General features: G+C 31.1%; 2 protein-coding genes and 1 pseudogene across 5 annotated transcripts in view; all 3 read right to left on the bottom strand.

Annotated features, from left to right (window-relative positions):
• Positions 1-724: 724 nt before the first annotated feature.
• On the bottom strand, positions 725-2141 carry LOC131171791 (putative pentatricopeptide repeat-containing protein At1g12700, mitochondrial; annotated as a pseudogene).
• A 1897-nt stretch (positions 2142-4038) lies between these two features.
• LOC131172029 (pentatricopeptide repeat-containing protein At3g22470, mitochondrial-like) lies at positions 4039-4988 on the bottom strand. Its single transcript, XM_058132975.1, has one exon. The coding sequence runs from the start codon at positions 4927-4929 to the stop codon at positions 4039-4041; it is 891 nt and encodes a 296-aa protein (XP_057988958.1). The 5' UTR covers positions 4930-4988.
• Positions 4989-8013: 3025 nt separating this feature from the next.
• LOC131171789 (pentatricopeptide repeat-containing protein At5g16640, mitochondrial-like) overlaps positions 8014-16545 on the bottom strand; it is a 31131-nt gene continuing 22599 nt past the window's right edge. The window contains exons 3-4 of one of the 4 annotated variants that reach the window (XM_058131733.1): positions 8986-9099; positions 8014-8552 (exon numbers count right to left, since the gene is read on the bottom strand). The gene's annotated coding sequence lies outside the window, so the exon portion shown is untranslated. The remainder of the gene's footprint in view (positions 8553-8985; positions 9100-16545) is intronic. The other 3 variants (XM_058131734.1, XM_058131730.1, XM_058131729.1) reach the window with 3 other exon arrangements.

Below are 16545 nucleotides of genomic sequence, written 5' to 3'. Positions count from 1 at the left end.
CCCCTCCCCTCTCTTCCCTTCTTTTTTTTTTTTTGTTTTTCCATCCTTTAAACCTAGCCATGGACCCATAACTATCTTCTTCTTCTTCTTCTTCTTCTTCTTTTTTTCGTCAATCCACTTTCTACTTTTTGCAGTTGCATCATCAGGCAGAAAATAATGCAGAAAGTTGCAAATTAGGGAATAGGCACATTATTAATTGTGATTATGGAATCACAAAATGCTTGCAAGATAAAAACCACAACATGCACTGATTTCCTGTATGGAAAAAGGGTGAAAATCCTGCAAATGCAAATAGAATTAAGCACAGAATAAATATTCTTATACATTCTACATATATAAAAGGAATTATCTAGTTAGCGTGCGAGTTTTGCTTTTAGGAATATAATAAAAATTAGAAATTCATCATGGTAGGTTGATAAATGAATTGCCAACACTGAAACTATACACAAAATGCCTTGATAAGGGAAGTAGCAGGGTCTCACAAGAGAAAGGGAAAGGTATCTGCATAGGCACAATAACAAATCTTAGGTTATTCACATACTCACCCAATAGTACTTCAGTCCTTTTTATCTAACAATCAAACATATTCATTAATGTTAATGTGCATATACAACCTAAAATCATAATCTAGTGCTAATATATAGTTTCTTTTGAAAAGGGAAAGTAACTACTAGAGGGATTGTAATTGTACTCAAATGAAATATATTAAAGGACCAATAACTCATAACATGACAAATACCTTGTCCATCTGTTGAGCAAGTCTTGATTGTTAAAATATCACTTAAAATTTGCACCTTTAGAACATTTGGAACGATTTCGTAGTTTTGTCAGAATGAGATCGTCATTGCGCGATAAATGTATTACCAATTCGAAGGTGCTGGCATCTGCAGAGAATCCTTTATCAACCATTTCATCAATAAGCTGTGTTGCCTTTGCTACATCCTTATGCCCGAGAAATCCTTGAATAATCACATTATAACAGCAACCATTCGGTAAACATCCGCTCTTTTCCATTCCTCTAAAAACTTTGTATGCTTCATCTAATAATCCTTCTTTGCAAAGGCCTTTTATTATTGCACTATATGTATAAACATTAGGCTGTAAGCCTTTTTCAAAATGCCTAAAAACTAGTTCTTTGGCATCATTAAGCCTCCCAGCTTTGCACATACCATCAATCAAAATGGTAAAACTCACACAATCAGGCTTCAACCGACTCTTTTCCATCGCTTTAAATAGTGTGAGTGCCTCATCAAGATACCCTTGTTTGCACAAGCCATCAAGAATGATTGAAAAAGTCACTTTATCTGGCTGCTGACCATGAGAACACATGTTCTTGAAAACTTCTAGTACAATTCCAGGTCGCCCTGCTTCCCGCAATCCCTTAATAAGAGTAGTATAAGTAACAAAGTTGGGAACTAAACTACTTTTAATCATTTCATCAAAAAGTTTTGTTGCTTCATCTATCCTTTTGCTCTTGCAGTATCCATTAATCAAGATGTTGTAGCTAAAGACATCAGCTATGCCACTGCTTACCATACGATCAAATAATTTTGTAGCTTCATCCATTTGGTTACACAGACAAAATCCGTCCATCAAAGAACTGTAAGTGACAACATCAGGCTTCACCCCTTGTTGGATCATTATTTTCATTATTTCTTGAGCTTTTGAAACCAGTCCTTCCTAGCAAAGATTGTCAATCAATATATTGAAGGTAATAATGTTTGGTGATATGTTTTGCCCCGCCATTTCTTTCAACAAGGCCAAAGCTTGATTCCATTTGCCTAAATTGCAAAGACCTTGAATTAAGCAGGTGTAAGTGACAACATTAAGTGAAATACATTTATTCCTCATTTGAGAGAAGAGGTCTAAAGCCTCAATAACTAGCTTATCCTTGCAAAGAGCGTCCACAATTGCATTGTATGTCACAACATCTGGCTCACAACCTCTCTCAACCATTCCCTTTAGCAACTCAATAGCCACATTTGTTTTCCCACATTTACAAAGAGCATTTATGATCACAGTCTAAGTATGAACATCAGGTTGATAACCTCCAGCAACCATATCATTGAAAAAATCTCTGCTCGACTGATTTTACCATCCATACAGAGCCCATTAATTAAGATAGTAAATGTCACAGTATTGGGCTTCAATCCAAATTTGATAATTTTCCCCAAAATTGAGATGCCGAAATTCACAAGGTGTAAGCGACAGAAACAGTTATCAATATAGAAAGAGAATCAAACTTTGTATGTTTGGTTGCTGAATAGGCTCTGTATGTTTAGGGCGAAAGAGAAAGCGTTCAGCAATTATTTGTAATTTATAGATATCTTTATGAAAACAGTAACTTATATTGCATTTACTATTCAGTTAAATAATAATTCAAATTGTTTCAAAAAAATAATAATTAAAATAAAAAATGTTATTTTAATTTTTATTCAATTAATTATGTCTAAATTTTAATTTATCTATAAGGATTATTAAACTTAATTAATTAAATTACCTCTAAGAGAAAATATGGGTAGTGTTATCAAATCGAATCATACCATTGCACAACTAGCATTAAAAAATAATTTAAAATTTTTAATGTAAAATTTTATTTTATAATAAAATAAATATTTAAAATTAAATGTTTAAATAATAAAATTATTTATATTAATGAACAATAAAATTTAATATATTAAAATTTATCGTTGAATAAATAAAAAAATTAATGTACTTTTTGTGATTTAATAATAATATAATAAAAAATTCAATAATTTAAATTAATATGTTAAGAAAATAAATTATTAACAATATTTATTAGGACAATGAATTTCCAAGTTTAAAAATGACAAAAAATTAAAATTTAATTAAAAATAAAAAAAAATTACCATTAATTCACCATTTATCTCATTTCAAAATTTAAATAAAATTCGACAAATATTTTATAATTCAAACAACAAGATTTTTGAATAAATTTATTTTTAAATATTTTTTAAATTATTAAAAAAGTACTTATTACTTTTATAAAATTTTTAAAGAATGAAAAATAATTAATATAATGGATATAATATAATTTACTATTAATATTTTAGGCTTTTCGATTAATGAGATATAATTTAAAATAAATTGACCTATTTTATTAAATTCATAAAATAAATTAATCAATTTTACAGTTTTGAATTCGATTATTCATAATTATTAAAATTAGAAAATAAATTAAACTTTATTCTCCTATTATTTTAGTGGATTTTTTTTTTTAATTTTCTTCACATTTAATTGAACTTTGTTAATTGCTATGTATTACAATGATAAATATTTTTGTTTTGAGGCAATAAAAATGAAAATTTGAAAAATATTGGAGCGTCTATTTGGCCAACTTGCACTTATTTAATAATACTAAGTTTTCTTTAAATGTGTATTTATACATTAGTTGTATTTGTATGCATATTTGTAAATATCAATAAATTGTAATAATTCTAAGACTTCGCTTGTTTCACATAAAATGGTTTGTATATAGAGAATATTTTCAATGAAAATATTTAAAAAAAAAACATATTTTTTATGAAAATATTTTTTATTATTTGATTGTAATGTTAAATTAATGATGTAAGTGGAAGCGTGTTCACATTTTAATAAAATTTTCAAAATTTAGAAAACGAAAAATGACATCCTTTTTTGAAAAATAAAAGTCATTTTTATTAAAAATGATTTTATTTCCTGTTTTTCTGAATGCTCTTAAATAATAAAAAGTACAGAAAATATTTTTTAGAAAAATATTTTCTCAAAACAAATAGAGCCTACGACCCAATAATTTAACTGCTTATTAATTAATTTAAATAATAGATTATAGATAGATGGAGCCGAATAAAAAAATATTAATACCCCACTTGAAATTGAGTTTAAAAATTAAAAATACTTTTTAAAAAGAATATTATTTTTTTATATAAAAAATATATAAAACTATGAGAAATATTTAAAAAAAAAATGAAAAGAAAGTTGGGAGAGGAAAGAGAAGAATAGTTTAGAAATAGAAAATACCTTTAATCATACACACTGCTAACACTTGCTTTGGATATAACCTCTATTTGCACCTTTAGAACATTTGGGACGATTTCGTAGTTTTGTCAGAATGAGATTGTCATTGCGCAATAAATGTATTACTAATTCAAAGGTGGTGGCATCTGCAGAGAATCCTTTATCAACCATTTCATCAATAAGTAGTGTTGCCTCTGGTATATCTTTATGCCTGAGAAACCCTTGAATAATCACATTATAACAGCAATCATTCGGTAAACATCCACACTCTTCCATTCCTCTAAAGACTTTGTATGCTTCATCTAGTAAACCTTCATTGCAAAGTCCTTTTATTATTATACTATATGTATAAACATCAGGTTGTAAACCTTTTTCAAAAAGCCTAGAAAACAATTCCTTGGCATCAGTAAGCCTCCCAGCTCTACACATACCATTAATCAAAATGTTATAGCTCACACAATTAACCTTCAACCGACTTTTTTCCATTGCTTTAAATAGTGTGAGTGCCTCATCAAGATTCCCCTGTTTGCACAAGCCATTGAGAATAGTTGAGAAAGTTATTACATTTGGTTGTTGACCATAAGAACACATGCTCTTGAAAACCTCAAGTGCATTTCCAGGTCGCCCAGCTTCCCATAATCCCTTTATAAAAGTAGTATAAGTAACAGTGTTGGGAACTACACTAGTTTTAAGCATTTCATCAAAAAGTTTTGTTGCTTCATCTATCTTTCTGCTCTTGCAGTATCCATTAATCAAGATGTTGTAGCTACAGACATTAGCTATGCCACCACTTACCATTTGATCAAATAATTTTGTAGCTTCATCCATTTGATTACACAGACAAAATCCGTCCATCAATGAATTGTAGGTGACAACATCAGGCTTCACGCCTTTTTGGATCATTATTTTCATTATTGCTTGAGCTTTGGAAACCAGTCCTTCCTTACAAAGATTGTCAATCAATATATTTAAGGTAACTTAGATCTCAAAAAACGTTGAGATTTTGCATCTTTAGGAACATGCATGGAAGTAGAAGAATGAAAGTAATTGGTAAATAATAAGGATGGAGATTGAATGATACCCTTTTCCGTTTGCAGTTGAAAGTGGAAGAACCTCCCTGCACTTGTGAAAATCCTCCGCGCCGACATTATCATCTTCAGACAAAGAGAGAGGGCTCTGTATGTTTAGGGCGTAAGAGAGCGTGTTTAGCAATTATCTGTAATTTGTAGATATCTTTTAACAAATTATGTGATAAGTTATTTATGAAAACAGTAACTTATATTCCATTTAATTTAAAGATATTATTTTATAATAAAATATTTTATTTAAAAATAAATTTTTAAATAATAAAATTATTTATGTTAATGAACAATAAAATTTAACATATTAAAATTTATAGTTAAATAAATAAAAAAATTATTAAATAAATAAAAAATTATGTACTTTTTGTGATTTAATGATAATAAAATAAAAAAATTCAATAATTTAAATTAATATATTAAGAAAATAAATTATTAACAATATTTATTAGGACAATGAATTTCCAAGTTTAAAAATGACAAAGAATTAAAATTTAATTAAAAATAAAATAAAAATTACCATTAATTCACTATTTATCTCATTTCAAAATTTAAAATAAAATTCAACAAATATTTTATAACTCAAACAGCAAGATTTTTAAATAAAATTATTTTAAAATATTTTTCAAATTATTAAAAGTTACTGATTACTTTTATAAAATTTTTAAAGAATGAAAAATAATTAACATAAGGGATATAATATAATTTAATATTAATATTTTAGGCTTTAGATGCATGAGATATAATTTAAAATACTCAACTAACTCAACTAAGCCTTTATTCCTTTATTCTAAAAATTTAGGATCAACTATATGGATTCTCTTAACATTCTCATTTTCGCAATTTTTATCTTAGACATATATGACTCTTTTAGTACCCAACACGCACTACCATATAACATGGCCGGTCATATGACTGTATAGTAAAATTTTCCTTTCAATTTATTAGAAATTTTGCGATCACATAAAACTTTTGTGACACGTCGACACTTCAACTATCTGGCTTTAATTTTATGACTAACATCCTTCTCACATCCCCCATCTACTTGAAGGACTCTGAGCCGAGACATTTAAAGTGATTACAGTACCACTCCATCCAATAAATTGACTTCCTTTATTAGATTAATGAAATAAATTAATCAATTTTACTGTTTTGAATTCAATTATTCATAATTATTAAAAATTAGAAAATAAATTAAACTTTATTCTCCTATGATTGCAGTTGAGGCAATAGAAATGAAAAATTGAAAAACATTTGGGCTCCTGTGAATTAATTCTATCCACGTTCTCTTCAATTTCCTCTGATTCTTGTCGAATTCTCTGTTCTACTATCTTCACATTTTGCCGATTTAATCCAGCAATCAAAGTTTTCAACTCATTAATAATTCTTAGAAACTTCACTTCTTGGCTTGCCACCACCTCTTGTAACCATGCTTCCTATCTGTGCTCAACCTTAATCATCATTGAAAGCCAACTCTTTTCGTCACTCTTAGGATCGCGACTCTACCCCTATCATGACCATGGACAATTGCTCTGATACTAATGTTGTGACAGAAAAATAGAATCAAGAATGAATATGCACATAGTCTGTTACAACTTTATAACTAACATATCTAACAACCTCACAACAACTTCTTTCCTTTCCCTCTCCTGCCAAAAAACTACCCTTGCAATTTGCTACTGAAGTAACAGAATGGCCAACGCCCATAACAACTCTTCAACCGCTGGACATTCATTTTACTTATTTGACAAACGCACCGTTTTGTATATTGTATCACAACAAAATAAAAATGAAAGAGATGAAAATATCAAGAAATTGTAACTCCATTATCTTTGGTGGATCCATTGACCATGATCACAACAACCACCTTCTTCTCAGAATTAGCCTGGGTAAAGCCTTGAGACCCATTGACTAACTGCTTATTAATAACTAAAACAAGAAGATGGCTTTTAATGAGTGATTAAAAAATAAAAAATGAAAATAATTCTAACGTGATTGAAAAGTGGGATTAAAAAATTTTCTATTATAGGGAGAGGGATTAAAGATTTTATTATACATAATAAAATCAAAACTTCACTTATATATATATATATATATATATATATATATATATATATATATATATATATATATATATATATATATATATGAACTCTAATAATCTCTCCTACCATTTTACATGGCTTGGAAACTTAAAAAATTTAATTTTTAATAAATACAACAGTTTTATATGTATTAAAGTTTTATTTGTAATATAATATAATTATTAAAAATTAAAGGCTATTTTTTTGTTACATTATTTTTTAAGGAACATTATTGCTTTTCTATAATATAATTTTATATTAAAAATTTTAATATTGCTCTTGAGTTATAATTGAATTAGAATTGAAATTTTAACTCTTTTCTTAAAATATATTATTTTTAATAGTCAGTTAAATTTAATTTTTTATTAATTTAAATAATAAAAATATAATTTTAACTAATATAAATACTTAAGGGTTTTTGTTAAATCTAATATTTCCCCTTCACATATTTATTTATATTATATATTATAGATAGATTATAAATAAATTATAGATAGATAGTGTAACAACTTTATTTTTTTTTAAATAATAATAATAATATATTTTTAATTATTGTATTATTTTATTATTATAACATTTTATTCATCATGTTAAACTAATATTTTTTTCATGATAGTATTTTTTTAAAGGAATATTATTTACATGCATTATTATTATTATAAAAAAAATAAAAAAATATATAAAAATATGTTTAAAAAAGTTTTCTAATTTAAAAGAAAAAAAATATATATTCTTATCTTTCATAATAAAATAATAAATTATTAAAAAATATATTTTCATATGCTATCAATGCTATATATCATCTCTTGAATATTAATCATAACACGAGAAAATTTAAAAGAATTTCAAAGTTTATCATAATGAAACCAACAGCTAGTAAGTCCAAACTGGAATTCTCTTAATACTAGAGATTGCTACATTAATCATGGACTGGTTAAGCAATTCTCTGCTTCAGAGTACTGATTAATTCATACTTCTGGTGTTCTTCATAGTTTATCATTAAAGATCAGGTCATTTTGCGCATTAATTAGCCTCCATGCCGGGAACAGCCAGTCCGAGAAGAAAGCCTTCAACAAGAAGAGCTTTCAGATTTTCCTTGAATATGTTGACAAAATTCATCTATTCAGCTCTCAAATTCAGAGCCATAAGTAGTCAAAGAACATATATGGTCCCTTGAATATGTTGGAGGTTATAAAGTTGGGAGAGAAAGGTAGTTCTTGATCTTGAATGGTAGAACAAGAAATTGTACCTGGACCAGAAGAGCTAGATCCTGCACAAGAAGGGAAGTGCTAGAAGGCCATAGAACATAATAGACACAGGTGATAACCGGCCAGGAGATATAGGAGGCACTTTTTCCTGAAAAAACATAAATCTGGCTATTGAAATTAATTTCAAATTCAAACAACACTAGTTACAACTGAAAATTGTGAAACGTACGAGTTAACTAGGTTAATTGTGAATTTCATTCAATGAGGCAATAGATAGAAATCAGAAAATTTGCATGGGATAAGAAAATTTACTGAAATAAATTTTTTTATGAATAGAACAAGATTGAATATTCAATAGAGTGTACAGTATAATTTAGTCAAAACTGAAGAACTTTGCTGGTTAATTGATCCCATAGATGATATAAATTTCACATCCAAAAACTCATCATCACAAGCTATGCAGATATTTAGCTGAAATTTATTTAATACTAAAAAAAGGGGACTTAAAACATACAAATGAGATGATGGTAAGCAATCAGGCCTAAGACACACAAAAAAAAATTAATAATAATAGTAAATAAATCATAATATAGTTACCAGTTACTATCATGATTATGAGATTTGTTACTTTGAGATTAGGAATCAGGTCAATAGAAACTTACCAAGCTGATGATGTCTCTATAATGAAGAAGAACAATATGTTCACAGGCCCTGCCCAGAAAAAATAACATGTAAGCAAACAAGGCATGGTAACAATGTAAAGCTTTTGACATTTCCAATCTACTCATGAAAAAAAATGTCAATATGCAGGACACCAATGGCTAAACATATAAAATAGAAATACAAGTTAAGCTGCTATTATATCAAAATATCTCATTTCATTATGCAGCAACCATTTCGACATATATCACAAATACCTATAATGTAAGTATCTGCTACCCAAATTCTATGCCTAATCCATTCTGACATTTTCTGGAAGGTTCACTTTCTTGTAACAGTAAGCAAAATCCAATGTGCCAAATTTTTGTGTTTCTACTTAAACTATCTAACTGTCTTAAGCTTACTCTTCTTTTTTTTTTTCTTTTTTTTTTTCACCCTTTAAATCTAACTATAGACACATAACATTCTTTTGATGTTTTAGTTATTCTACTTTTTGCAGTTGCATCATCAAGTCGAAAATAATGCAGCAAGTTGCAAATTAGGGAATATGAACATTATGAATTATGATTATGGAATCACATAATGCTTGCAAGATAAAAACCACCACATGCACTGATTTCCTATATAGAAGAAGGGTGACAAAATGGTAAATGCATAGAGAATTAAGCACAGAGCAACTTGCTGGGTAAATCCAAACATAATTATACTTATTAGCATAATTACAGCAATTAGCATGATTATAGGAGATTTGTATAGCATAATTACAGTAATTAGCATGATTATAAGAGATTTGTGTAGCATAATTACAGCAATTATTATTCTTGTCTAAATTAGCTCATATTCTCATGTATAAATAGATGTAATATCTCTGTAAATAAGACACAGACAAATACACAATCCTTTCCTTCATTATTTGTATTCTTTCTTCTAACATGGTATCAGAGCCGTAAAGCTTTTATTTCTAGTTTCTAGGGTCTCTCTTCTCTCTCTACAACCTGTTCTGATTCATTCTTTCATTCCTGTTATTATACCATTTTTTTTTCTCCTCATCTTGTTATCAATGGAGAAATCTGATATTTCAAAACTTATTGCAACAGTTCTGACTGGTTCCAACTATAATCTTTGGGTTCAAGGAATGAAAAGTTTTTTGATAGGTCGCAAGTTTTGGCATATTGTTACCGGAGATATCACTACGCCGACAAGAGAGAACGATGAAACTGATGCAAAATTTGTTGACCGTCTTAAGGATTGGGATAGTAAAAATCATCAGATCATCACCTGATTTCGTAATACCTCTGTCTCGTCCATCCACATCCAATTTGCTAATTATGACTCTGCAAAAGAAATCTGGGATTTTTTTACTAATCGATATCAGACCACTAGACTTGCCCACTATTATCAGTTGTGGACTACTCTTCATAATCTGAAACAAGAAGCAGGTTAATCTGTGAATGATTTTCTTGCCCAGGTCCAACCCATTTGGAATCAAATATCTCAGGCCAAAATCAGTGAAGATCATCTTCATCTCATTTAAGTTCTAATGGCTCTTCGATCAGAATATGAGGCCGTTCGAGAGTCCCTGCTACATCGAAATCCACTCCCATCATTGGATACTGCTATTCAAGAGATTATTTTTTAAGAGACTCATCTCAGTTTGGATAAAACTCCTCAATTTGAAACTGCTCTTGCAACTACTCGATCCTCATATTAGAAATCTAGAAATCAACTCTGTAAGAATTGTAATCAAATTGGTAATGTTTTTGCATATTGTCCTACTATAGAATGCAGATATTGTCATGGTTACGATCATATTCTTGAACATTGTCCCACACGCCCTCCAAGACCAAAAGGAGGGCATTCTAAATTCAATAATGTCTCAAAGCCTGGATCTTCCTCTGTCACTGCTGTTGCTGCTACTGAGGGTTCTACTGCCATCACCATGAGTGATCTTGAGGCATTATTCAAACAGGTTATCTCTTCTAATTCTCCTGCTGCCATGTTTGCCACTCCGGGTAATTCTTATTGGCTTTTTGACTTTGCATGTGGTAATCATATGACCACTAATCTTAAATTATTATCTTCTGTAAAACCTATATCTTCCTTACCATCAATTCATACTGCAAATAGTATTAAAATGAACATCACACATACTGGTCATGTGTCTACCTCAAATCTTCATCTCCCTGACACCTATTATATCCCTAATTTGGCACTCAATCTTATTTCTGTTGGTCAGTTGTGTGAAAAAGGACTAAATGTTATTTTTCTCCCCATGGTGTCAGTGCAGGATCCACAAACTGGACAGATTCTTGGGGAGGGTTGCAGAGTGGGTCGATTATTTGAGCTTGCATCTTTACATCTTCCTCAAAGATTTGTGTCTGCAGCTACAATCCCTAATTCCTCCATTCACCAATGGCATCTTCGTCTTGGTCATGCTTCTACCAGTAAAATTCAACCTTTAATTTCTTGTGGATTATTAGGATCTACTAAGTTTCAGTCATTTAATTGTTTAAATTGTCAGCTTGCAAAACAACCTGCATTATCTTTTTCTCATAATAATACTACTTCAGACACTCCTTTTGGTTTAATTCATTCTGACATTTGGGGTCCTTTTCCTATTTCTTCAATAAATGGTTTTCGTTATTTTGTGATATTTATTGATGATTATTCTCAGTTTACTTGGATATATTTTTTGAAACATCGATCTGAGTTATCACAAATTTACGTCACATTTGCAAAAATGATTAAAACTCAGTTCTCTTGTGACATTAAAATTCTCTGAACAGATAATGCCATGGAATATCGGGATTCTTCTTTACTTCAGTTTCTTAGTCAATAAAGCACTGTTGTTCAACGTTCTTGTCCTCACACCTTTCAACAGAATGGGCGAGCCAAACGCAAGCATCGCCATATTCTTGATTCTGTACATACTCTTCTTCTTTCTGCCTCATGTCTAAAAAAATTTTGAGGAGAAGCAGCTCTTCATGCTGTTTATATTATTAACCGTCTTCCTACCTTGGTTCTTCATAATTTATCTCTTTTTGAAAAGTTGTTTGGACAACCTCCTGACTATTTCATCCTTAAACCTTTTGGATGTGTTTCTTTTATTCTTTTACAACCTCATGAACATACCAAATTAGAACCCCGTGCTCGTCTATGTTGTTTTCTTGGTTATGGCATTGAACACAAAGGATATCGTTGTTGGGATCCTGTTTCTAATAAGTTACGCATCTCTCGTCATGTTACCTTTTGGGATAATACTATGTTCTCTTCTCTTTCCAAATTTCATCATTCTGTCAATACTGACTCTCTATTTTTCACTGACTCCTCCAAAGAGCTGTTTCCAAGTCCTGATCCAAGTGATTGTGATGTGCTCAATATTAGCCCAACTACACCTGCCCCTATTGAATTTGCACCAGTTGTTGATCCAGTACCTGCGCCTGCATCTCCTCCTTGTAAAACCCCTATTGATATAGCCTGGTAGTTTTAAACTCAAATTTCGAACCGTAAAAAGTGACGCTGCGGTCCTTAGGACCCTTATGAACACAGTGAAAAAGAGAAAATCACGAAAAAGAATTGTTAAGCCAGTCAAATAATTAGGCCAGGGAGCCGGAAGAAATATTGGATTATTTGCAAACCGGGATGAACCGGCGAGGGGCAATTTGGTCAATTGACCGAGTCGACTCGACCTAATCACAAATAAAATCAGAGAAAAGAAAACTTCGGGATCGAGAATTAAATTAAAGAACTAATAGAAAAATAAATAGAAAAAAAAAGAAGAAGATGGAAAAGTCAAAGGGATGACATCATGCATGATGTCATAAAGGCTTCATTTATTTATTTTATTAAATGGGATTTTGTGGTCTTCCATCAACTAAAATAAATAAAGGAAAGAAATGAAAAAAAATCAATTTTGGCCTTCTTTTCCCTTGGTTGCCGTTTCACTTTCATCTTCCCTCTCCCTCACACAAAATCTCCATTGAAGCCACCTAAAGCTTCCTTTAAACCCTAAATCTTGCCATGAAATCTTTACATCCCATAACAAAAACTTGTGTTTGAACTTTGATAAGAAGTTTGGGAGTAAATAAATCAAGCAAAGTTGAAGAATTGGATAGACAAATTCTGCTCACTTAAGGTAAGCTAATCCAACCTTTCTTTTTAGTATATATATGATGGATTTAGGGTAGAAATGAATGAGATTTTATGAAGAAATTGAAAAATATTGCATGATTAGGAAGAGAGGGAATTTCAGCCAGCATTGTGAAGAGTGTAATTTGCATGGCTTGATTGGCTTGGATAGGAATATGAACCTTAATGATTTAAGTGATGATAGTTAAGGGCATTGAAATGGTTAAATGCAAGAGTTAGTGAGATTAGGGTTTCAATGCTAGGGTTTGTGAACCAAAATTTGGAGAAATGCATAAATAGCATGTTTGACCTATTGTGAAGTGAAATAGTGGTCAATTATGACCAAATGAATTGTGTGGGAATGGTAGGAAATTAAACCAAATTCGTAGGTCAGCAGCATGACCAAACCTACTTTGAAGGACCAAAACTCAAATTTTACAAGCCTAATGGATATGCCACCAATTGGAGATGAAAATAGACATAAAAGAGCACAATTTTCATTAAGGAACCATGGCCAAAAACTGACCAAAACTTGGTGAAACAATTGACCAAAGTGAAATGATAGCAGGCTGCCACTGCACTAAACTGACCAAATGAACAGTAACTGTTCATTTGGTCATAACTCGAGTTAGACAGGTCAAATTGACCTGAAATTTTGCCAGGGGTTAGAGGAGATATAGATCTAAAACTTTCATGAAGAACATCACCCCAAATTATGCCATTAACCCATTCAAATTATTGAGCAAAATTGAGTTATAAAACCTGCAACTCTGCAGATTTTCATTTGGGCAGTAATGTTTGGATAGCTATAACTCTCTCTAGAAAACTCGGATTTAGGCGATTCTTGAACCGATGGAAACCTAAGACATAGTAGAACATTTCATATGAAGAAAGTGAGACCAAATTATGAACTTAACTTGATCAAATTATTGACCAAAATTTGGATCAAAATCTGCCAGAACCCAAAATTGCAGCATGAACAGTGCACGTGAACAGTAAATTTATTTTGGCCATAACTTGAGCTACAAAACTCCGATTGGGGTGATCCAAAAATGAGAATACACTTAAAACAATAAAGAACATTTTCTATGAAGGAAGTTTTATCAAATTCCAACAGTAGATCGACCAATGGAACAGTGCAACTTCGGAGAACCAAAACCGAAAATTGGCAATTTTGCCAAAATGACCTAAGTTTTGAGAAAATGACCAAAACCAACAAGTTTAATGACCAAAATGTGGTATGTGGGTGAAGTTAGAGTTCCCATACCTAGTAAGCCTTAAAAAGTCAACTATTTGACTGGAATAGTGCAATGAATAGTAACCCGAAACACAAAATTTCGAGAACGTCGAATTTAACACGTTAGAGCTAGGTAAATGTAAAGTTAAGTTTATTTTGGATTTATTTTAAGTTTTAGTACTGAAACATTGGAAAATTTCGTGTTTCAGTGGAAAAGAATACCGGGACAGAACCCGAGGAGTCGAGTCAAGGCCAACAGGCGACTCGTTTGAGGTTTGTGCACAACATATACTTTTATAATCATCTTTTGCATATTATTTTGAATAATGTGAAATATTGGATTATGGCATTCCTATGATGTTTGATTTAAATTGTGAAAGTTATTGTGTATATTTGAAATGACAATGTTTAGCAAATTGTTAAGATAAGTTTTGAAATCACAGTGTCATGACCATATATTTGAACACCTCACTAGCACGACTAGTGGGGGTAATTAGTTTCGAATTTTGATTCCTTCTCTGGAGAAGTGTTGAGGTGTGCCAGTAGAAGAGGATGTGAATGGATATCCATATATTTGAGCTAGCTAGCCTTGTGATATGATTTCTCTTTAGCCTCTGGCTATTGAGATTCATGTGATTTCTCTTTAGCTTCTGGCTATTGAGATTCTATTTGTTTCGAATGGCATGATCTAGCTGTGGGTTTTGTGAAATGTGTTTTGATACTTTGAAATGAACTTGGTTTACATTTAAAATCTCACAATGCATGGTTTGTATTTAATTTTCATGTTTAGCCAAATCTTTGAATAAATGTGCTTTAAGTTTTGCATAAGGATTATTTTAGTATATTGTGCACCACTGAGTCCTAGTACTCAGCGATAGCTTTTATTGCTGTCGCAGATACAGAGATTAGAGGAGCAGCAGACTGAGCTGCTGAGGTGTGTGGAGTCATCAGCTTGAAGTCTTCGGGTATAATTTATACCCTAACTGTAAATACTTCTTTTGATGTATATATTGCACATAAATGTATGGACATGTAAAAGTGGGTCTTGAGCAGTTTGTATAAAAATTGTATAAGTTGTAATATATATATTGTGGTTTTGAAACTCTCTTAATGTAAATGTTGTAATAATGTATCTAAATCGTTTTGTTTCAAATGAAATATGAATGATATTGATTGACAGTATTTTGAGAATTATTGAACTTGTGAATTTGAGAAATTTGTTGAGATTGAGTATGAATTTGAAGCAGTGGTTAGAAAATTATTGGAAGTGCTTTTATTTCAGGTATTTGAAGAACTGGTTTCTCAAAATACAGAGGGAACTCTGTCAAAATTTTTATAAAATTTGCGTAAAAATAAAATGGGCCAAAAATATTAACTAGTTTTAGTTTAACTACATGTTTTAAGTACTTATTAGAAAATGCTCACCACTTATCAAAAATAAGAAAATTGTTTTAAAATCCCTTGTAGGGTACTTAATGAGTTATCGGTAGGTGAAGTGCGGTAGTTCATTAGGTATTCTACGGGATCATGTGATGCCTTACAGAGGGGTAAGGTGTGACATGTTTTAGTAGTATCAGAGCAAATTTTTGAATTATGTTTTAAATTGTGAATTTGTGTCTTTTCTTTGTTAAGTACAACTGCTCAATGTCCATAATTGTTACATACAGTGCATTACATCATGAATATGAACTAACGGAGGGAAATCTTCTTGTGTTACTTATTCAGGAGATACCCTAACTTCAGCCTGAAATGGAAGAAGGGGATCGCTCAGTTGAGCAGTCTGTTGAAGTTGAGGCATAAGGGGAAGCCCCAGCTTTACCGAATGTCAGTGGGTCAGCAACACCAGCCCCACAAATGCCGCAGTTCCCTGCATAATTCGCACAACAGATGGCTGCGATGTTTCAGCAAATGGCTGGGGGTATGCCTGCTCAAGCTCCACCCCAACCACCTGTGGCACAACCACTGCCTCCAGCCAGACAGTATGACAAGTTATTGAAGTATGGGGCTGCAGAATTTAAAGTCTGATAGACCCACTTGAGGCAGAGCAATGGCTTGAAAGAATGGACAGAGTATTTAAGAAGCTGCACTGCCAAGATGAATTGAAGTTTGAGTATTCTGTGTCTCTATTGCAA

Source organism: Hevea brasiliensis, chromosome 13 (genome assembly GCF_030052815.1).
Source record: "Hevea brasiliensis isolate MT/VB/25A 57/8 chromosome 13, ASM3005281v1, whole genome shotgun sequence".
NCBI classification, from domain to species: domain Eukaryota; kingdom Viridiplantae; phylum Streptophyta; class Magnoliopsida; order Malpighiales; family Euphorbiaceae; genus Hevea; species Hevea brasiliensis.
The sequence above is the reverse complement of the archived record's forward strand: the minus strand, read 5'-3'. Positions and strand labels throughout refer to the sequence as shown.